At 36.4% G+C, this 24,269-nt stretch overlaps 1 protein-coding gene across 1 annotated transcript in view; it reads right to left on the minus strand.

Annotated features, from left to right (window-relative positions):
- The window catches only part of RELN (reelin), a 288,596-nt gene that overhangs the window by 154,992 nt on the left and 109,335 nt on the right, over positions 1 to 24,269 (minus strand). Inside the window, 6 exon segments of the mRNA XM_081799707.1 lie at positions 1,885 to 1,951; positions 5,776 to 5,885; positions 6,842 to 6,970; positions 7,843 to 8,051; positions 9,371 to 9,483; positions 16,954 to 17,105. Coding sequence (XP_081655833.1) covers positions 1,885 to 1,951; positions 5,776 to 5,885; positions 6,842 to 6,970; positions 7,843 to 8,051; positions 9,371 to 9,483; positions 16,954 to 17,105 — 780 coding nt within the window.

Consider the following 24,269-nt stretch of genomic DNA (forward strand, 5'->3'; position numbering starts at 1 on the left):
AAAGTGTTAGGCAGCAGGAGAAGCAGAATCCTGGTAGCAAGGAACAGTAGTGATGAGGGGAGCAAAGTGGGAAGAGAAACAAAGCTGCAAGGCCCCTAAATTGGAGGATCCATTTAAAAGAAATAAATAGCACTGAATATAAATTTCTTTTCTATGCCACTTTGCTCATACTTGACAAGTCACACATTGCTGGAAAAGGATGTAGTAGCCAAACATTTAGCGCAGCCACAAATGAACAAAACCGATGAATATTACAAAAACATTGTCAGAAATCGGGGAAAAAACCTCAAGTTCCAACTGGTGAAAATATTCTGAAAAACCTGAGAAGGAGGAAAAGGCTATGATTATTCAAGATAATGTACAGTGTCAAAAAAGAACAATGCCCAAAGGCATAAAACTGCCATTCAGATTTCTGTTTGCATCTATCATGAGTGACACAGATGGCTGTCTTAATAAACGCACTGAATGCTAACAGGGAGACTGTACACAAAAAACGAGGTATGAAGTATAACTATTCTAATTATAGAGGGGTCTTTTTAGAAATAGCACTTTCTATTTTCATTAATAAAAGCAGCTGTCCTTTTAGATAATTTGTTTTCAAAACTTTTCAGGACAACTTCAGGAATTACACAGATGTCTGGCGTTCTCGTGTTGATTTTATTTGAAATGCACTAAATGAGAGGATAGCCTGGTTAGGGATGACAGATGAAGAGAACAACTTGAGGAAAACACCAGATAATGCTTCACAGATCTAATGAGTCAGTGTTTTGGGGTGGGAGCTGGTAGTCTTATTGAAAAGAGAACTTTTGAATTCTTTCATACTTTCTAAAACATTTCTATTGTGCAGAGAGATTTCTTTGCTAATTAAATTCATTGCAATATAGTTAAAAAGTTAACATGACACTCTAATGTCAGTGCTGACAAGTGTCTTGCCTCATACATATAATTTCCAAATGATCAGGTAGAAATCTCTTCTATGAGTTCTCCATTAATTAATTATTACTCTTTTTGTTTGGAGGACAAGAAGAGACAGACTAGATGATCAGTTGTTGAAAACTTATCTATATAACAAAGATTGTGGTTTCAGGAATTTCCAGGATACTTTATAATTAAATATTAAATATTAATGTGGGAATGACATAGTATATATGAATATCCATTCTTGTTATAAACATAACACAGTGCTTCAGTGGTGACTAGATATTAACTATTTATATAGAATTTCAAACTTCATATTTAACATCATTATTATATACCTATAATATACATGTATATTATATACATTTATATATCATTTTGAAGACCCAAATGATTTTTGAAAGTAAGCAAGACTATCAAAAACTAATGATGTAATGTATGGTGATTAACATAATTAAAAAAAGAAAAAAAAAGTAAGCAAGACTGCAAAATTATATTTAAAGATGAATTTTCTTATCAAATCTGCTAAATTTGGCTCATTCTAGTTCCCTTTAGTCTTGGGTCAGTATTGATTTGCATAATTCATTTACAAAGCATGCTAGGAATTAAAATATGGCTCAACAACACTAAAACAAGTTAATGGAAAAATAGCATATTAAAGAATGTAACCAAAGAAAAGGCAGTCATCAAGCTATGAAGAATTCAAATTTGTTCATAAATTTACACGAAGTATGCTAAATTTGTTCACAATTTAGCTTCACAGAAAAGTTATTTATTCATCAACTTCCACCTACAAAAGACACTTAATAGTCTATTATGTTTAAATTCCCTTTGGAGAATCCTACTTTGATCTTGGAAAGACCTCAAAAAGCCTAAAAAGGAAACAAGTTAAAATGACTTGTGGCCTCAATATATAAAATACATATAAAAAAAAGAAGTATAATTATTATTTAAAAAAATGCTTACTTGCAACCATGTCGAGTACACTGTCCTCGGCCAGAACAGAACTTGAGACATGATGGACCAATATAAACTGCAGGCAGGGCAAAAGACAGCATGTAAAAAAAATGGCAAAACCAACTGGAAAAACCAAGAACAACATCAGCATGTGAATCAATTTTGTGAAGCAATACTCATAAAATCTAGCCCATTCTGTGCATGTTGTGCGGAGAAAGCCAGGGTAATACAGAGTGCTGTGTGACAAGGTAAGTGCTTAGCTACAAATCTGATGGAAATATTTTAACTTAATTCTTTCAAGATTTTAATGTTCCATAGCAAAAATAGGTAGGAACATATGATTTGGGTTCCTTAATGGAGTCTCTTCAGCTAAAATGATTTCAGGCAGAATATTGTGCTTCTGACTTGAACTTTCTATAAAGTTTAATTTTTTTTTAGGTAGAAATAAAGAATTTGCAAAGGATCAATTTGATATATCAAGAAATGGACACTTAACTTAAAAACTGTAACTTCCATTCTTATCTGGTTAAAATCTATAACACATTACAGATGATTGTTACATATCTTTCTAAATATTAACCCATCCTTCCTAAAATGGGGAGTTAAAAATCTGTTGTTGTGCATCAAGTCTTCTCTGAAATGCAGATCTTTTCCTAAATGGTGGGCTTGACTGATAATGATATTACAAACCTCAATTCTAATCTTTGGAATGCCAAGAAAAGGGTTCCTGGTGGTTGAATGGTAGGTTCTCAGATCATCAGACTCAAATACATTTAAAGATATTAAGCCTCTTGATAACCGACCAGTACAATGAATAACACACCGAAAAGTGTGAAAAATGGAACAAAACCAATGAGGAATTAGAGATGCAATGGTGGCTAAGACCTCACATATTCAATTTTAGGCACAAACAAATTTGCATTCCATTATCATTTTTTTCCTGTCTCACAATCATGTCAAATGATTTCATTTTAAAATAAATTTCCCTGTGGATAATGCTCCTACAAACACTTGTTCTCTGGAGCCAATTAATTCAAGTGTGATGCAAAGCAGCCAGGAACAACAGCAAGGAGGAACAGCTTCCTTCCTTGCTGAAGGAAGCTGATGGTTAAGGAAGAGATCAGATAGCAGGCTGAGTGGTTAAAGTTACGGTTCTGGGTGTCAAATTACCCTGGATTCAAATTCCCACTTCACCTGGAAAACTCTGGATAAGTGATTTATCCAGTGCTCCTATTCTTTAAAGTGGGATAATAATCCTTGGAGGAAAGAGTAAATGAAATGTTCATGCTTAGCAGGCTGCCTGGCACCATATGGTTATGATCACCATGATACTGGCGTCAAGAATCCTTCTTGCTCCATCTGCCTTATTGGCCTCTACTGGACAGCACCAGTGCTGAGAAATAGGGAAAGGCTTCATTCAGTCTTCTTTAGCCTGGTAAAGTTTATGGATTGTTTTCCCAACACACTTGATTTTATGGCTGCAGTAGGATTTATTCTAAGTTCTGTAAATGGTTCATTGCATTTTGCGGGATCACTCTGGAGGGCTTCCCTAGAAGGTACCTATGTCAGAGTTCAAAAAGCTTCCATTGTAAAAAAAAAATTTCAACAATAAAACAAGATTTTCCAAGTCAATGAAAATATTGCAATTAAGCATCTTGTCATCCCTCCCCACTAATGATGGGGTCACTGGGATTCACAGCATGAGTAAGTTTATAGGCTGTTTTTCCTAAGAGTGTGGAAAGGATAGATTCGTTTTTATCACTATTATTAATTTAATCAAGTCAAAAAAACTAAAAAGTGATAACAAACATACTTTGCTCTAGGATTTTCCATTTTGCTAAGAACTTCAGGATAATTCCAAAAATACTTCCTGTACACACTAGCAGGAAAAACATACCTAACAGAAGTAGGATATTGACCTGTTTTTTTCTCTCTGTTTTCCTTGACATGGTTTGGAATTCCATAGAGAAGTGGGAGAGATTTCAGAAGTGTTCTTTGGCAAGTTGGCACACATTTCTCTTGGGAAGGACTAAATGTGTGTCCTTTTTTTGCCTTATGAAGAAGCCAGAGAGCAGGTCTTGTTTTTGTGAAAACCTCACATGTAGGATGACAACAGAATTGAGAAAATTCTGCCCTAAGTTTTGCATTTGACCTGCACTGCTCATTCCATATATTCTTACCTTTTCTCATTCTACTCAAAACACGATGGTGGGACACTTTCTGACTTGGGATCACGTAGTAGCCTTCTTTAGGAAATTTAGATATTCTTTTCATAGGCTTACATGGGCTTCATAGCACTCTTAATTTCCTCATTTGCTTTATTATTGGTTTTTTGAGTTCTTTTATTATTATCAAAGTAATATAAGTTCATTATAGGACCCCTAAAAAGTATGACAGCAGGGGAAAAGTCACTCATATCCTACTATCCAGAGGCACATACTTATTCCCTAGAGCTAATTAACAGGTGTTGTAACTCAAATGCTATGCAAAATGTTCTACCAATGGAGGAAGTCCATTTTACCAAATTAATCTTTAGATGGTTTTGCAAATGTACTATGTTTATGTACTATGTACTATGTTAAATATACTATGTTGACGTATGTGGTCTTTGAAGTCTGGGCCTCTTACTGGTCTTCTCTGAACACAGACTGCTTAAAGAATTTACATTGGCTTATCAGTAAATTATCTTGCCTGAGGTTATTCCTGAGTTTCAAGAATGTATTCCATTAAATGTGTAGCAATTTTTTGATTATTAAAAAATAGCAAAAAGATTGGGGTGCCTGGGTGGCTGGCTCAGTTGGTTGGGTGTCTGACTCTTGATTTCGGCTGGTGTCATGATCTTGGGGTTGTGGGATTGAGCTCCCCGTCAGGCTCCACACTCAGCTCGGAGTCTGCTTGTCCCTCTCTCTCCTGCTCTGCTCCTCCCCCTACTCCTCGCTCATGCTCTCTCTCTCTCTCTCAATAAATAAATAAAATCTTTTTTAAAAATAGCAAAAACATTATTAAAACATGGGAGGTCAGCATGAAACAATGATGTAGGCTTTTCCTACATCATAAAATTGACCAAAGTTGGTGGCTATGCTAAATTTGCTTAAGTATTGACATTTGTCCCCCCTCCCCTCCCTTTCTAATTCCTCGTAGTGTAACTCTTCAGTCAAATTGATATACTCTGAAAATAGGAAATCTATGAATCTGCCTGTAATGAGAATTATTAAAAAACTAGAGTGGGCTACTAATAACAAATATAAGAAATTTACAGTCACGTACCCCAATAACTTAAAATATCTTCTCTCCTGTATATTTGTTACAAGTGATACTGGCTTTAAAGTCATGCAAAAACGATCAACAATTCACTTAAAAATTAAAGATAACATAGGATATTTTATGTATATCTAAATTTTCCTCTTATACTGTTTTCTGAGAAGGAAGTAGAAGTTTTGCTTCAGAAGTTTCATTCTAGAGATGATGTTCCCTTATGTGTGGTGTCTGCATCTAAAAGATAAGCGTTCCAGATGTTGCAGTAGTTACTAAGAGAAGAATGGGTCTTATTTTAATACATGCAGTATGGTAAGTATTTATGTTAATTTTGTATAAAACATTCAAAGAAAATGTTAGGATATCCCCTGTCATCAGCTGTGAATTTGAGTTTCAGGGCTTTACGCATTTTTACATTATGTATGTTGAAACATTCTGGCATCTAATATTGCTGACACTGCTGCCTTTTTTTTTCTGATTGTGCATCCCTGGGTTTCTAACGGAATGCAAAGGAGAAAGGGAAGAAAGGGCGTTTAATGAATCGCAAGACCATGACTTAGAAATGTGATTAAGTCTGTACCAACGAACAAAAGCACAGGAAGACTCTGCATCAATGGCATGTGATTATGACAGGCATAAACTAACCATTATCAATTGCCCACATGTTTCCAAGGATTGGTCCCGTTTGTCTCCAGCGAATTCTGGTGTCCCTGGTTAGTGCTGCGTTAGGAAGGGGAATCGTTATTCGGTTCCACCTGCAAGAAATTTAGCACAAAACAGCTTCACCACATTCTCATCTTTTGAACCTCTTTTACTTGCCTTTGACGTTCTAGTTTCTAAATGCTCGGGAGAGCACTAAAGTTTGGCAATAAACTCTTTAAATTCACCTGTGGAGTTTGTTTATAGTTTTCCGACAAAGAACTTCTAAAAACAGCCATATCACACTAGAGTACTGTGTTTGTTCTTAATAGCAAGTGATATTTACTTTGTTTTTAGACATTCTTTTTAGGAATTTTTACATCAATACTCAGACCTATGATATTATTCTATGATATGCATCTGTGCCGACATGGGGGTTGATTGGCATTGATTACTTTCTATTTTTTGCTCTCCCCTAGTCCTATGCACATTTCAAGAGAGGCTAAGAAAGAAAATAATTCTTAATTTTGCCATGCTTGGAGATATTTTTACCAGTTTATCCAGTGCTTATTCTGTAAGGTGGAAGGTATTTGGCACAGTCATCTTTAATTCTCTAAACAGCCCTCAAAGGGGTATACCATTGTCCTTAATTTACGTGGAAAGAAGGGGAAAGTTAGAGAGTAAATATCATTACTCAAGTAGATGGCAGAACTAGGATTTGAACCCACAGCTTCACTTTCTTCCACCTCTCTATGCTGTATCGTTCCCTAAGTATTTTGGCAAGAAGCCTTTTGGCAATAACCATGCAATCAACTATACAAAATTTAAATTTATGTATCTAAAATATAAAAGCCAAGTACATAGAGAATGAGTGACCCTACAAATCCTGATCTTGTATCAGATTTACTGAAGTTATTGTCTTTTTGTCTTTTTTTAAAAAAATGGGATCCTTCCTACATCTCCTGAAAGCTTCCTTACCTATTATGAAAAAGTAGAGTCTCAGGCTTACTCCTGGATTTTGAGTCACAACATGGATTCAAATCTCCCGATCTCTCAGAGAGAATGTACTTACCCACTGTAGTTTTCGGAGGAGTAGATTGTGCTGTGGGGAAGGTGGGGTCCAGCACAGATCTCAGGCAAACACTCAGTGTGGAGGAGGGACCAGGAGCGCCCATGGTTGGTGGAAAACTCCAAGGTGACGCTGGTAACACCAGGACAAGCACAACAAAAAAGTGCAAAGATTAGAAAATGAAGAGACTCAGCCCTCGCTAAGTATCTTAAACATTTGCAGAACTAGGGTAACAAATTTTAAGATGCTGTTTCCAAAATGATCGTTTCCCCCTTCACTGCAGTCTGACCAGCCTTCAAAGGGCAAACGGTTAAATTACCACGAGAGTAACAGACTATCTTTTAAAGCCAACAAATGGGAATGGGCATTGGCGTGCTTCAATCTGATAGATGGCAAGGCAATTACCATGTTTCACACTGCCACCTCATCCTGTGAATGTGAGACTCACAAAATTCTTAGAAAGGACCAGCAACACTTGTGCGAAGTGAAACCGAGAAGTCATAGCTCTTGAAGTGCTAATTGATTTCCGTGCCTATTATTAGGGGGTCACTAACCAACATGAGGTCAAGCTTTTTTTCTCAGTTATTTGTTTTTCTTCTCTCTCGGCAATCTGTCTGCATGGATGGCTGCCACAGCATGTGCAAACACTTCTGATACCTAAAACCAAGCTCATAGAATGAACTCATTTCTACTTAAAATTATCCAATCATAATCTGCATATTAATTGAAGAGCTCCTCTTTGGGGGGAAAGTGTGTATTTTTTTAAAGGATGTTTCATTAGAAATTCAGCAGGAAACCCACTGAGAAGTTGCTCTGATTTAATAGCCAAGTCCACGTGTTCATTTTTTTTTTTAATATGTTATTTTTTAAGTAATCTCTACGCTCAACATGGGGCTTGAACTCATAAGAGTCGCGTGCTCCACGAACTGAGCCAGCCAGGTGCCCCACGTTTTCATTTCTAATTAGTGTGTGAGTTCACACACTCACAAAATAGGACTTCCTACCTGTTACCAGGTTGATGTGTTCCACAGCCCAGATTAATGGAAAACTGTATCATGTGAGACATCGTAGAAGGGAGAACAGGTAAGACGTGGAAAAAATCGACAGCCCAGACGTTCCTGTTTTGACCTTGATGGTTCTTTTGCCTGAGACAAAATCTGGTAGCAGGCGTCTGAAGCTCAGGATTGATGACAACAGAAACTAAAGATGGAACCTTCAAAACAAAGGAAACCAAAATCACTCATCATCCCTCTATGTGAGACTGTGTGAATTCTCCTAGATTCAATCTTGCAGTTACTATGTGTATAATTGCCATTTATGAGCACGGGGCGAAGTCCTGTGTGTTCCACTGTTATTTCATGTAGTTGATGCGGTCTTCATGGGTATTTGTTTGAGTCACTCAGGATTCCTCCTTTGCAGGCACCTGGAACTCTCTGTGTGTGACTGATCAGGCCCTCTCTACCTGAAGATTAATTAGTGTAAGTTCTTTAAAAGTTATCAGAGCATATGTATCCATTTTATATACCTTGGAACAAGACAAAGGCAACTTCACAGTTAAAATTTATCATCGGTCCTCTTTTAAAAAAGTGAATTTGTATGGTAATAATGGTTGCCAAACTAGTATTCTGAAAATAGGATGCTAAGCGGTAACAGCCAGCATCAATGAGTTACATAATTGACTTTGTCTGAGGCACGCAGCTGACCAGAGCAGATGTAACCCTAGCTAGTCACAGGTGGAAAACTAGTCCATCATGAAATCCCAAATGGTCTAACTCGAATGACCCTAGCAGATGGGTGTGCTGGATACTTTCTCTGGCCATCCCCTATTCTAGCCTCAATGTTTATCTCCTGTCTTCCGAAATGCTAGGTGCTGGCTGTGTTCAAGCTCTTTACAGTTCCGAGGGTGCTATCAATGTGGAGAACAGCATAACTAATAATGATTGTGTGAGTGTAGTCTCAGCACAAAGAAATCTACTACTAGAAAAAAATAATTCTACACCTAATGACAAGCATCACACATAATTCTGAAGATGTTTGCAAATAACCAGAGCCAGTACATGTACTAAATCCAAAGGGCAAAGGGAAAAGGTCAATTTCAGTGGCTATAATTAGCAAAAAAAAAAAAAAAAGTAGCAATAATCTATACTTCTACAATGTCTTCTACCTAGGAAATCCTAAAATGCTTGATAAATAGTCATTATGCCTGATAACAAGTCTGTGAGGTTCCATAATTAGAGCCACTTTTGGGGTTTTATAGGGAACAAGAATAACTATCAGAGTACTGGGCTCCATCTTACTGTCTCTAATGGGCTGTAGTTCATTTTTCCTGATAAAAACCGCCTTTTTCATTTGTATCAGGAAAAAAAAAGAGAATATTAAAATGTCCATGTCACTTTTAAAGAAATCTGGCAACTTCCTGGGCTTCTAAAAGAGAGTGTTCTCTGCATCTAGCAGGGTCTTCATGGTTTTGACCTTGGCCTGTCTACAGAGATCTGGGATGGGGCCATTTGGCACATGGACTGGCATCAATACCTTATAGGAGGAATAGGAAAGAGTATCCAGTGTAATGTGCTCTTTTCTTCCTTCAATCTTTGCATACAGGGTGATATCATTTTCATGAGAATCTCCAGGGTCACAAACCCCTCCTGTATAAAACAAAAATTTTAAGTTCTTGGTACCAAATTGCATCCATAAACATGTGTAGTGTTAACTTTCAGAATTAAAAGAATATAAGAATAACTTTAAGAATAATTATAATAATATTATATTAAGAATGACCCTAAACAAAAATAACCAGACCCAAGGAAATAATTTATAAAGATAGTTCAGATAGAACTATCTCATGCTAAAGATCAATAACCTGATATTTGGGAAGGCCAAAGTAACTATGTGCTTCATGAGATTGCTCAAATGATAGTCTGCAACGAGCCATGGCTGCATGTCCAAATTTTAACCCACATTAAAAAAGATGTGCTCTGCTTTTTAAGAAACTGTCACTTCCTTATATTTGAGGTCTTAATGGCCAAAATTCAGAACTGATTGATGCTGGTTTTTAAAAAATGTGGTGACTCACTCCATTAGCTATTTCTGAAGTGATATTACTTAAACAGTTGCACATAGTATCCTTAATATTTTAGCACATACTAGGTATTTGCATCTTAATTGCAGTTCGTTTTACATTTTTCATTTTTATTTTTGGTACCTCATTTGGTTGTTGGAAAGTACACAGAGTAGTTCATTCCCTATCTCTCTACTTTACAGTCAAATGAAACAATGGAACATTAGAACCAAGAGGTAATTAAGATCATCCTGATGATGAAACTGAATAACAGAGCAGGGACCTGAAACTGAAGACCATTCAACTAACCGGTGGAAAAGCCGTGAGTCAATGGTATGTCTTTTAGCCCTTGACCCTCTATTCTTTTCACTACTGCATTCAGCCAATAATTCTTACTATTGCTGGCTTCTATGAACTGTCTGCAGAACCTGGATTTTAAAGGATTGCATGTCTACCCAGAAGCCTCTCCCTACCCACTACTATCATTCACAACAGCCCCAGTCATCATAGCAGGAATGTAGGAATGTACATGGATTTCCTGGCAAATATTCTATCCTTATGGTCCCAAATTTATAACATTAACTCTTAATTTTATTACTATCTTTCAAAAGATCCCCTCCAGTTCTTAAATTAACTACCATTAATGTTAATTTTTCTCTACAGGCAATTTGTTGCTAATACTCTATGGTGACAGTAGGTTAACCTCAAAACTCTAGAACAAGGTTACCCTCTGAGAATTAATCTAGTAAAATCAACAAATAATGGTTGAGATTCACCATCGGAAGGAAAGAAGGAAGGAGGAAAGGAAGGAAGGAAAGAGGGGGGAGGAATGTTTGATACAATCTCAGCCTGGGTAACTGGGGTCTGATCTTGGGAAAAAATTACTGATATGTGCTGTTTTCAGTAAGAAAGCTAGAACTTAATCAACATAAGAAAGATCATAATAATAGAAGTAACTTGGATGCTGGTATCCATGAAGCATAGAACTATAGCATGTTACATCTGTTAGACATACATAACTTGGCATATTATAAATATTTATTTAGTTAACTAATCTGAACTGAGAAGAGAGAGGCCAGATGTGGTGATAATGTCACCCTCGTCCTAACAGATGTTTATTGTTTAAGGGCAACAGCCGGTAGAGAGAACCTTATGATTTTGATATCTGATATCAGAATTTTTTTAGCATTTTGTTACACACTGCTACATTATGGTAAATATAGCTAGTAAAGTCATTCTAAACGACTGTCTTTGGGGGAAAAAGATCTGCATGAAAACTAAACCCCTATCTAAAAACTGTAACTTCTTTGTTGAGGACATATTAAAGACTTACCCAAAAGAACACAGGAAAGGTGAAAGGTCACGGGCAGTATGGATTTAAAGCAACATATCCAGAGACATAGGAACTGAACCTCAGTCCTCTCTAATTTCATTGATTTGTTCCCTGTAAATCTCTGCTCTCTTAAGAACAGTTCGTGAACTGCACCTGCCTTTCAGAGGGAACGGAGACACACGTGAGCGCTCCTCCCGCCCAGAATGACAAAAGAGGAAAGTCCAAAAGGAGCCACAACTTTAAAATGATGACAGACTTTATCTAAAAGATCCCTCTGGGGGCAATTTATCAGCTCTGTGAAGTTTCAGTGACAGCAGCTGGTACAGAAAGATATGGATTCTTCTTCTGTTTCATTCGCTTTGATGTATTGTGGGAAGGTATGACTCAAGGGGCATTTTGTACAGCAATTACAAAAGACCTCAGTAAAAACCAGATGGACAGTCAGTTTTCAGATAGTTTAAGTCCTGCTTTAAGTAGCTTTTAAGATACTTATTTATATTAGGAGAGTGATTTTATTGTTTACTATGTATAGGACATTGGGCTTGAAGGGAAAATCTGACCTCAAAAAATTTGTAATTTAGCCAGGAAAACAAGATTAATACTCACAAAAGAATGATCATTAGCAATAAACTGTGTTGTGCTACCATAGTTGCAGACAAAAGTCAGAGAAGAGAGATACAAGTGTGGGCTAAAAGCTGGGTGTATATGAGATATCACCTCACACCAGTCAGAATGGCTAAAATTAACAAGTCAGGAAACGACAGATGTTGGCGAGGATGAGGAGAAAGGGGAACCCAGTGTATGAGGGTTAGCCCGGTGATGGGTATTAAGGAGGGCACGTATTGAATGGAGCACTGGGTGTTATATGCAAACAATGAATCATGGAACACTACACCAAAAAAAAATTAAATAAATAGAAAAAAAAAGCTGGGTGTATGGGAGATGTTCAGTGAATATGTTGAAGAAATAATAAAGGAATGAATGATGTATGTCAGGTTATTTTTGTCCTGTTCACTGCATTCTGGCTCTAAGAACAGAGTTGGATACTGGTCCTCAATGAATTTGTGTTGAACGAATACATGAATGAAGGAAACAGACATGAACCTAATTTTGAAAGTTGAGCAAATTTTCCAGAAATAGTCACAGTAGATCGGTCTGAACCAAGGGATGAAACCAGGAAGAACATACAGGCAGGGCCAGAAAGGAAGGGAGTGTGATCTTGTCCAGATAAACAATCAGATAGTGATTTTCCAAAGGGGTCAGTATAAGCTGTCTACCATATCTTAGATCTCTTCCCACATTGCCTTTTTCTCCATCAGCTACCAAAGTTTTGAAGTCTTTCTATAGGTCCAGTCTTACCCTTCCCTATATTTCCCTACTGTCCTGTCCTATTACATCCTCTCCTATCCTAAAAACCACCTTTGCTAGATCCTGCTTTCTCCTCAAGATCCAGACCTCATTTCTTTTCTTCTGTTACTGATGAACTTCTTGAAGAAGTGGTCCTTTTTCAGGGACACATGTCTTTTATTCTTTGAACTCTCTGTGCTTTGGCTTCCCATGTACCACACCATGGGGAATACTAGCTCAGAAGTCCCTGGGGAGCTCTCAGCCCCTATCCTGGTTGGCTTCTCTGTGGGCTAATCCCTACCCTTTCCCTTCCTCCTTCAGTGTAGAACAACACCTTCCTCCCACATGTCTTTATGTCCTTTCTCAGTATCCTTAGTCTACCTCTATGCCTTCCACCTTTACCTAGATGAGGGCTCCCCCTAAGAATTTTCCCTGTGCTTTGTTTACTCTGCCTTCTGTTTGGGAGAACACAGCAACTCCAGTGGCTCCAATTGTCACCTGTGTGCTGATGATTTTCTGATCTGGTTCACACCCTGAGAAAAATTTTTACCTTCGTATGGCTTTCCAGAAGCCTCAACCTCAACATACCTAATGCCAAAATCTTCTACTTCATATCTACTCTTTATTTATTTATTTTTGGGCATTTCCTATTTCGGGAAATAGGAAGAAATCCAAGGAAGAAATCCATGAAAGAAATCTCTGTCCTTTCCAATACTGGTCTCACAATCTCGAGTCTTTTGGGTGTGAACCTCGGTTGGTTCCTTCTCTTCTGTTGTTTATTCTCTATCCCCTTCTTCGTATGATTATCACTGTCACTCCATATTCCTTGGTTGCTTGGACTAGTGCAATAGCTTCCTAACTTCGGGTTGCCAGATGAAATATATTGCATGAACAATATTTATACGAAAAAATTATTTGTTTATCTGAAATTCAGATTTAAATAGGTAAAGGGGATTAAGAGGTACAAACTTCCAGTTATAAAATAAGTAAGTCACAGGGATGAAAAGTACAGCATAGGAAATGTAGTCAATAATACTGGAATAACTATGTGGTGATGGATGGTAACTAGATTCATCGCAGAGATCATTTTATAATGTTTGAAACTATCTAATCACTATGCTGTACACCTGAAACTAAGAGGATATTATATGTCAATTACGCTTCAATTAAAAAAATTTTTAAAGACTATTTATTTTAGAGAGAGAGAGTGCACGAGTAGGAGGGGCAGAGGGAGAGAGAGAGAGAATCTCAAGCAGACTCTGTGCTGAGTGTGGAGGCTGACACGGGGCTCGATCTCACGACCCTGAGATCATGATCTGAGCCAAAACCAAGAGTCTGATGCTTAACAGACTGTGCCACCCAGGCACCCCGCATTTTAAAAAAATTTAAAAAGCTGCTTTGGTTTTTTTCCTCTAACTCTGGCAACCCTACCCTCACTGGTCTCCTGTCCTCTAATTTCTGAGTGTTTCAGTCTTTCCTTCACATTCATGCCAGAGTTATCTAAAACACAGATGAGAATACGTCACAGAACTGACAGGAATCATCTAGTGGCTCTATGCTGCCTAGAGAAAGAACCTGAACTCCTTAATCGATATTAAAGAAGATCACCATTCTGGTTCCATTTCTCTTTTCTTGCTCCATCGTCTATCTTTCCACTCAGTTGTAGTGGGAAAATCACCCGCCCCAAACATGTCATGTGAATTTATACTTGCACTTTTTCTCAAAATGCTGGCTTAGCTTGGCATTCTTTTCTCCCTTCAAACCCTTAAAAAGTTGTTTTTAATATTGATAATTCTCTGTTTCAATATGACACTCAAAATTAACTATCCCACTTGTATATCGGTAGAAGTGTAGGGATAGGTTTTTACAATACAGTTTATGTTCTGATTTTTGTGTAAAATAAAATGTCCCTTATTTCCCTCTTCTTTGAGAGAACTATCATCTTCCTCCTGCATCTATTCCTTCGAGGTAAGTTATAATTTTTTTTTGTTTTTAAAATTTTTACTCAAGTGTAATGAACACAGTGTTATATTAGTTTCAGTTTATAAATCCCTTTAGATTTAAATTAAGGCCATCCTTCAAGGAACAGTTCAAATGTCATCTCCCTCACGGAGTGTTGCCCTGATCTCAACACTGCAGCGACCCAGAGTGTCCTTGGCACTTCCATACCATCTTCATTTCATTACAGCCCATTACATTCTCTCTCTTCCTAAAAATTTTTATTTAAGTTCCAGTACAGTTAACATACAGTGTTATATTAGTTTCAGGTGTACAATACAGTGATTGAACAGCTCTGTACATTACTCAGTGCTCATCATGATAAGTGTACTCTTCATTCACCCATTCCCCCACCCTCTTCCCCTCTGGTGACCATCACTTTGTTCTCTATAGTTAAGAGTCTGTTTCCTTGAAGGGGGGGAAATCGGAGGGGGAGATGAACCATGAGAGATGATGGACTCTGAAAAACAAACTGAGGGTTCTAGTGGGGAGGGGGGTGGGAGGATGGGTTAGCCTGGTGATGGGTATTAGAGAGGGCACGTTCTGCATGGAGCACTGGGTGTTATACGCAAACAATGAATCATGGAACACTACATCAAAAACTAATGATGTAATGTATGGTGATTAACATAACAATAAAAAAATTTTAAAAAAAGAGTCTGTTTCTTGGTTTGTCTCTGTTTTTCCTTTGCTTGTTTGCATTTTAAATTCCACATATGAATGAAATCATAGGGTATTTGTCTCTCTCTGACTGACTTTTAGATGTTACTTGTGGGCAGGAATTCTAAGAAATTTTTATATATATAAAAAAAGATATATTGAGTTGTACCTATTGGCACTAGGTACTGTTTTAAGGGATTCGCATGAATTCAATCATTGAGATTTAGGTACCATTATTACCCCCCATTGTATTCCCCACATAACCTAGCTCAGTGCTCTATAGTCAATTGGAATTAATTAATTTTTAAAATTAAATGGAGATGATTTTATTTGGGATAATGTTCTGTTGGCTCATTCAAATGAGTTTTTTCCTCACAGTCAATATTATTTTAATTGATTCATTAATAATCTTTGCTTCAGAAAGAATTAAAGATGACTAAATTTTTTCTACAAAGACGCTTATATAAATATGACAGTGTCTTACGAAGGCACTGAATGGGGTTGATTTAGTATGTCACCTTGAAAAAAATCAAGAATGCAAATTATTATGTGAAAAACGGTAAAAAGGGAAAATGCTTAACATTAGAACCATGAATGTTTATTACAACTTTTTGAGGGGAGGGTTAAGGTTTCCCAGGAATCTTTCTTAATAAAATGAGAGCCAGTTTGAATTCTAATTATGTAAAGGAAATGAACTCTGGGTCTCTAAGTATACAGACCATTTCAGTCGAGGTGAGGAGATCCTTAATGTAGGAAGATTACATTATTATACTTTATATGTACAACTTCCCTGTTATCAAACAGATCATCATTGAAAATGAGGTAGCATCAAGCAGACAACGTTTTGGAGTATGACATAATCTGAAGTTTATCATGCCACTCTGACCTGTTGGAAGTAAGGAATGTGAGGGAAATAAACAGCCAGTGCTGAAGCCCAGACTCAGGGGCCCTGTTTGTCCTGATGAGCTGACATCTTTGCAAGTAAGTTCAAAGGTGCTAAATGTTTATTTCCTGTTTCACTTCCAGGTGTTGTCTGTGCTTTCTGAGTCACTCAACAAAAAAAGGCATGTGACACCTACGCACATTTCTGGAATGACATCCAGTGGAAGAATACGTAACTAACACGATAAATTTGAGAGATCCCTGATTTCAACCCCCCCCACATTCTTCCTTGGGTTTTTTTTCTAAATGTTTACCTACTTATTTGCCCTACAATAATCTGGAGAAAAATACACCTTATGAACACTTTCTTTGTGTGTTTGCTGCATATTAAAAAGTAGACAGTGTTATTAAAGTATTATAAACCTCTTAGCATCCCACAAAGAAACAGTGATGTAATGATGATATGTCCATGAAAACAAATGACTTACCTGGATGACTGCTTTGGGGGGAAGCCAGGGACTTTGGACAAAGGAGTTATTTTGTTCTCAGCTTCTCTCCCATTGTCTTTTCAGCTATGACCACTGAGGGAGAGGTGTGATGAAGGTATATGGCATTTTACCTTCAGGCCTATCAAGGCATGCCAGGACTAGTTCTCTTATAGGATGGTTCCAGTAGGGCTGGTCTGAAGCAGGTGGGAGCTTTTGTTCATCTAGCAGAACTCATATTTTGTGAATATCATTTTATGTTGTTAGCCGACTAGCTATCTTACTTCCCCAGGGATAGGGGATGGCCTAGGTTCTGCCTTAGGTCAAAAAAATTTGTTCAAAATGTACCTACCCATAACAAAGTAAAATCTCAGGTTCCCATAACCGGTAGTATCCATATATGGGGTGCATAATTTCCTCTCTCCATCTTTGAGGAAGACCATTGATAAACCTGATTCTACTGTTCCACATTCTGTACCAATGACAGCTCCCAAGATGTCCCACCTTAAAAAAAAAGGAGAATCATGAACAGTTGGAATATTAAGTCAAAGCTTTATAGAGTATAACATTTTATTTTATTTTTTTAAAAGATTTATTTATTTATTTATTCGAGACAGAGAGAATGAGAGAGAGAGAGCACATGAGAGGGGGGAGGGTCAGAGGCAGAAGCAGGCTCCCTGCTGAGCAGGGAGCCCGATGCGGGACTCGATCCCGGGACTCCAGGATCATGACCCGAGCCGAAGGCAGTCGCTTAACCAACTGAGCCACCCAGGCGCCCACATTTTATTTTTAATGAGGAACATTTACTTAGAAATCAATAATTCTGAAATAAAGATGTGGTACAACAGATTTTCGTAATGAACAAACTTTTAAACACATTCCATTCGCAATTATGATTTTTCTGTAGAAGGACAAATTTAATCAATACTATGTATGGTATGTCTATTACATGATAGTCTTTATTCTCAAAGTACTTACAGTCAAGATGGGGGGGTCAAATTTTAACTAAGGAAACAGGGAACCATAAAAGACAGTATCATAAGATCATAAACAATTGTATGGTATTTTGCGCATTAAAAAAGTTATAGAATGTAAAGTCATAAGAGTGGCAAGAGCCTAGCTAGTTTTCAAAAAAAAGATGAGATTTAACCTGGATCATGTCAAAAAATATATATTCAGATATACAGAAGAGAACAAAAATATCTAATATTTTAAAACTCCTATTTCTCCTTAGTATTTATTTCTGGTTGTGTCTAATCTGGACATTGCTATTCACACAACTCGCTTGCCCACAGATGGAGGAAACTGGGACACACAGAGGTAAGTGGCTTGCCTAAGGTCAACTGCCTGTTTAACTCTAAAATTGAGATCTTCTGTATCTCAGTTTGCTCTTATTTTAGTAGTTATGGTTCTAAAGAGTGTACTGTGCCAGGGAGATTATGTTGGACCATTTCAGTTTATAATAGATTTGGGACCAAGATGTTTAGGAAATGCTTACTTTCTTTTTTATATTTTAACAGATTATATTAATCATTCAAGAAACTAAAAAATAACCTTTTGAAGCAGCTCTTAATAGTGTTGGACGACTGAAAATTAACAAGGAACCTCTCTTGACTCATACAAGAAAATTTCACACTGGTTCATTGGTCTTTTACTTGCTCCATTTATCCCAATTAAACCACTCAGCCTACTGATCCACAAAGCAAGTTAAGGTTATAAATGATGCATATGATGACTCCTTTTAGGCTTTAGAGTATTTTTAAAGTGAAAAATTGAATTGAAAAAGATGGAATTGTCATGGACTAAAAGAACCTTCTATTCAAGTGAAAAATGAGATTTTTTCTTTTTCTCATTATTAGTTGTGAATGAATAACTCTTCTAGATGAATCTAAATGAATTATTTTCAAGACATCCACCACAGACAGAGCTGTGTGAGATATGTTCAGACTGTATATTTCTTTTTTTTTTTTTTAAGATTTATTTATTTGAGAGAGAGAGAGTGAGAGAGCACAAGCAGGAGGGGCAGAGGGAGAGGGAGACAGAATCTCAAGCAGACTCCTCACTGAGAGTGGAGCCTGATGCAGAGCTCGGTCTCACAACCCTGAGATCATGACTAAGCCGAAACCAAGAGTTGGACGCTTAACTGACTGAGCCACTCAGGTGTCCCTGTATATTTCTTTTCAATCTTTATTTTGAAGTCCAATATATTCAATTTTACTCTACTAATTTAGTCTTTACTTCTCCCACTTTTAACTGTTGGAAGATAACAAAAGTGAAGTTACTTCCTTTAGAAACCCAAATATTGGGCGCCTGGGTGGCTCAGTTGGTTAAGCGGCTGCCTTCGGCTCAGGTCATGATCCTGGAGTCCCTGGATCGAGTCCCGCATCGGGCTCCCTGCTCAGCAGGGAGTCTGCTTCTCCCTCTGACCCTCCCCTCTCTCATTCTCTCTCAAATAAAAAAAAAAAAAAAGAAACCCAAATATTATAATCAAATGAAATGGAAAGTTTAGTCTGCTTTGAAGAGAAAGAAGCAGAGAGAGATCTAAAAAATCATTTTGTATAAGTGTCAGTGATTTGAATAAATTATCTTGCATTTATTAAAAATTCAGTAGAAGCCTGTTGTAGCATAAACTCATTCTTTCATGAATTTGTATAGATACTGGCTCAAACTTAGTTGGAGACAAAGTATCCTTGAGGGATAGCAGAGAGAGCCTTTCACTCCCTGCACTTCAGAGTCCAGATTTGTAAGGGCACAAAGTTGTGGGTCTTTTCTAGTTATACAAATGACATGGTCCCTGACGGTCTCCTGATAATCAATTACATGAAGTGAAATTATAAATAACCAAATCTTTGAGGCCAGAAGTGATATTTGAAGAGCTTTATTGTTTTATTTTTTTTATTTTTATTAAAGATTTTATTTATTTGACAAAGAGAGACACAGCGAGAGAGGGAACACAAGCATGGGGAGTGGGAGAGGGAGAAGCAGGCTTCCCGTGGAGCAGGAGCCCGATGTGGGGCTTGATCCCAGGACTCTGGGATCATGACCTGAGCCAAAGGCAGGCGCTTAATGACTGAGCCACCCAGGTGCCCCAAAGAACTTTATAGTTTTAGTAGTATTTTCGATGGCATGGCAATTTTCCTGAAAAGGAGTGTTACTTCTCTACGGTCTAAATTATGTTTTGCTCAGGTAAATGTAGTTGTATGTGAGTTGCATTTGAAGGAATGTCTGCCTACAGGGGAGACACCTCTATAACACAGCAATTTATATTTATGCTTTGATGACTAACTAAAAAAAGAGCCCCTATATTATTTATTATAAATACAATGGTATCTATTATTTATAATAGAGTGGGTTGAATTTGGAACACAGAAAAAAAAAGTTTAATAATCAATAAAATGCCTTAAGTAAGCAACTTTGTTCCTTAGATGTAGCAAGGTCACAATGATGTTTAATTTAGATCTTTAAAATATGACTTTCTATTCTTGTGTCCAAAAAAAAAGAGGAATAGTTTTGTAAGTAAAGATAATTTAAAGCAGTTTCTTAGCTGGAAAGCCGACGGTCCTCTCTATCAACTATTTTGGAATGCTTTGAGAATACAATTACTTATGTTTTAATCAGCTCATACTTTGACACTTTTAAGAAAGATACAAGTGAGTAGAAATTAAATCTTTTCACACAAAAAAGGTAAATATGTTAGGCGAAGGATGTGTTAATTAACTAGATGGAGTTCTTTGACAACGAATACATACATCGTATCACCATGATGCACTTTAACTTTCTCACAATTTTATATGTCAATGATGCCTCAGGAAAGCTGAAATTAAAAAAGATTTCCTTCATTAGCTTAAAAATAGAATGAGATCTATTCTTTGAAGGGCAATTTGGCAGTAACTATCAAAATGAAAATTACATACCTACATGTATGTATATGTATGCATATATATCTGATTCTCTAATTTTCCTTTTCTCTTTAAGATATTTACCTTTCAAAAATACTTTAACAAGTATGCAAAAAATTTCATTACAATATTTTTTGTCTGTCAATAGGGGTTCAATTAGATAAACTGGTACATCACTTTTTTGAAATAGTGATCTATATTTACTGACTAGAAGATACATTCATTATATGTTGTTGGTTTTAAAAAAATTAAGTTGTACTACAGTATACAAAATGTGACTCTGGTGGGTGGAGTGTGTGTGTGTGTAGTCACAGAAAAATTTCTGAATGATTATATGTGTACAGTTTAACTGTGGGAAATGGGATTAGCATGGGGGACTTTTGATTTTCCCTTTACATATCTGCTTTGCAGTAAGAATGTAATTTTCAGGAAAAAAAGAAGAAAAGCATTCAATTTATAGGTATTATAATGCAGAATGAAAACTTAAATGATCTCATTATAGGTTGATGAAAATGCTAAGAATATGAACACAGGCAATGGAAGTCATATTTTAATCAGATATTCTTTGCTTACAGATATTGGCATAAGATACTCTGAAGCTAATGAAGCATTTCACATTATCTATGAAAATTTGTTTTATTATATTTTCCAGAATATATTAAATCACCTAAAGTTGGCTACTTTAGGTGTGAGTTAAGATATAGGATAAAGCCTGGCTATGAGATCCCACGCTTACCAAATTCATAAGATTTTTTTAATCTCTATGAATTCTCTGAGGTTAAATAAGTTCATTCTATCCATAAGGTCTCTATTTGGGATAAATTCTCTGTTATTTAATAAGGGATGTGCCATAGGTAAAGACCCTTCCACATTCATTTATATTCATGAGGTTTATCTTGAGTATGAGTCCTGTGAGGTCTAGTAAGGTGTGTACTTCGACTGAAGGCTTCTCTACCTTCATTTAGAGGTTTTTCCCTGCAGCATGACAGCTTAGGTGAAGGTAAAGGATGAGCTCTATCTGAAAGCTTCCCTGCATGTACTGCATTTCAAAAATTCTTTTCTTCAGTTGGTTCCCCTGTATTTCACTCAAATTCAATTTTGTTTTAGGTTTTTATTACATGCATTATGTTGATTTACTCTCTTGTCAGAATAACATTAATAAAGAACATTGTCTTCAGAATGGGAGAAAGCACTCAGCTTTCTCACCAATAAGACAGAAATATGACCTAGACTGGAGGATAGTTAGAGAAAATAATGTTCTGCCTGGGATGGGACAGCATGTCAGTAAGTGTTAGCTTCCCCTACTCCCCCCCGTAAAACATAGTGCTATCTTTGTTTTAAGTAGAAGAGGCAATTCAAATGAATTTCTAAATAATAATGAGTATTTTTATTTTTTCACACCAGAATTAGCAAAGCAGCAAGACTGGACAAAGGCAGAGTCCCATATGCAAGTACAACTACTTAATCTTTAAGCAAGGGGATACTGAGCTGAAAGAAAAATTGCACTTTATCTATAATCTGTGGATCTTTGGTACTATTCACGATTTTTATAATCTTCTGGGCTCCTCAGTTTATTATTTTGTTATCTGAATGGTCAAGTGGGTTTCATTTTAATAAAAATGAACATGCTTATAAAAGAAAAAAAAATCCACTTAATACAATATTAACTCAGACTGCCAACCTATCTTCAGTTCACTTACCTTGAATTATAAGCTTAAATGAAATCTTTCTTTAGCTTTACAAGCATTTTTGTGAAAAGTATTCTACGTCAGAGGGAACACAATTCTTCTGGGTAGGACAGAGGGAAGAATTTGTAGAAAATACAAGAAGATGCTCAAACTGTTCTGAAGAATTCTAAATAATTTTAAAGCCCATTTTTAATAAAAGCACCAACTTACATTGAAGGGGCTATAATGGAGATTGTTCTTGTTGGTTTATATGCAATTTTGGTTTTCAATGGTTATGTGTAAGATTCTTTGCTACAATTTCCCTGGAACAAGGAAGCCAATATAAAATTGTTGTATTGAGTTTATATTGTCTTTTACTTGTCCCCCCCGCCCCACTGGATAACTTCCAATATTAAGAAAGACATATTGAGTCAGTTGTTGATAAAATCCAGCTAGCAAGCAGTGTCATTAAAACATATAAATAATACTTCGAATTTTGGTCTCTCTATAGTAAATCATCTGTCAGAGACGAAGCCATGGCTGACCTTGGAAAACCATTGTCTTACTCAGTTTTTTTTCTATAGTCTTAGATGAGCTGTTTTTTTTAAAAAAAATACATTTATTGAAAGAGCTTCTTCAGAGCAAATTCTTAAAGCAGTTATCTTTTTTTAATTTAATTTAATTTAATTTTATTATGTTATGTTAGTCACCATACAATACATCATTAGTTTTTGATGTAGTGATCTTAATAGGATATGGGTGGTAGTGGAAGAGGGTTGTTAGCAATGGAAGTAGGACGAACTGGAAGTAGGTTAGTAGTTCAGAGACTACGCTCTAACTATTGAAAAAGTCAGCAACACCAAATATGGGAAAGCAAATTTGACCTCAGGATGAGTCCTGTTTGCCCTCCAAGCATCTTTTCTATATCTTGCTGGTGTATTGGAGTTCTGGGCATTCCATTCTGTGCCGTATTTGCCACTAGTTGCTTTTAATTTTTAAGTAGGAGGAAAACGCTTCACAAAAATGATGTCTGTGGCCTGGGAGAGGATACCCACATGGAGAAATACAGTTGGAAATATTTTTTGAAACTTAAAAAAAGAAATTTTATTTGTTTTCTATTATGATACCAGTATTCTCATTACTGAAAAATTGGAAAATAAAAAGGTTGGGGAAAAAATCGCCTATAACCACACTCTCCCAGAGACAAGCACAGTTAATATTTTAGTATATTTATTTCTAATATTTTTGTATGTATATTTCCAAATAGTTGTGGTAATATTATATAGATGGTTTATACTCTGTCTTTTTTCACTTCCATTAGTAATGTAGACATTACTAATTCTTTGTAAATGAGCCACACAATATTTTGTTATTACTAATTCTTTGTAAATGAGCCACACAATATTTTGTTATGTGTATACCAATCCATATTTAGTCATTTTCCTATTTTTGAATTTCAAAATATAATAATAAATAGTTATACTATTTATCATACTTTATGGGCCTGAGGAATTAAATCATCAATTTCCTAATGCTCCTGGATGGGTTGTAGAATACAGATAACTCCAAGCTACGCTTCTTGAGGTGTTAGAGATCTGGTCTTACTTCACAGAAATCCCTAGATCATCAGGACTGACTTGTGGCCAAAGGTGATCAGGTGAACCACTGAGGAAGGACTATGGAGACCAAAGACAAGGTTGAAGACATGGGCATCTAAACATTTCAGTGCCACCAACCTCCTCCAGTACCTTCCACAGAGAAATCCTATCACCAGCTAATGTTGTGCCAAGCTATCAGAAATTAAATCACTTTGGAAGGATTCAGATTTCACTCTTTTTTTCTCTGTGACCTCAGTAAAGATTCTATCTTGGTGTCCATCAACAGATGAATGGATAAAGAAGATGTGGTATATACATATATATATATTTGTCTTATTTGTTCTGGTTTGCTTTGGGCCTGGGTTCTAATATCACTTTCTCTTGAAGCAAATTGTTTTTATACTTTAAAAATACAAACAGTAAAATTTCAAATAACAAAAAAATAAGTGCTATATTGTTATGCTAAATGAGACAAAATAAGCACACTTAAAAATAAGTGCTATA

This window comes from Leptonychotes weddellii, chromosome 12 (assembly GCF_054177405.1).
Source record: "Leptonychotes weddellii isolate Sample4059 chromosome 12, ASM5417740v2, whole genome shotgun sequence".
Taxonomy (NCBI): domain Eukaryota; kingdom Metazoa; phylum Chordata; class Mammalia; order Carnivora; family Phocidae; genus Leptonychotes; species Leptonychotes weddellii.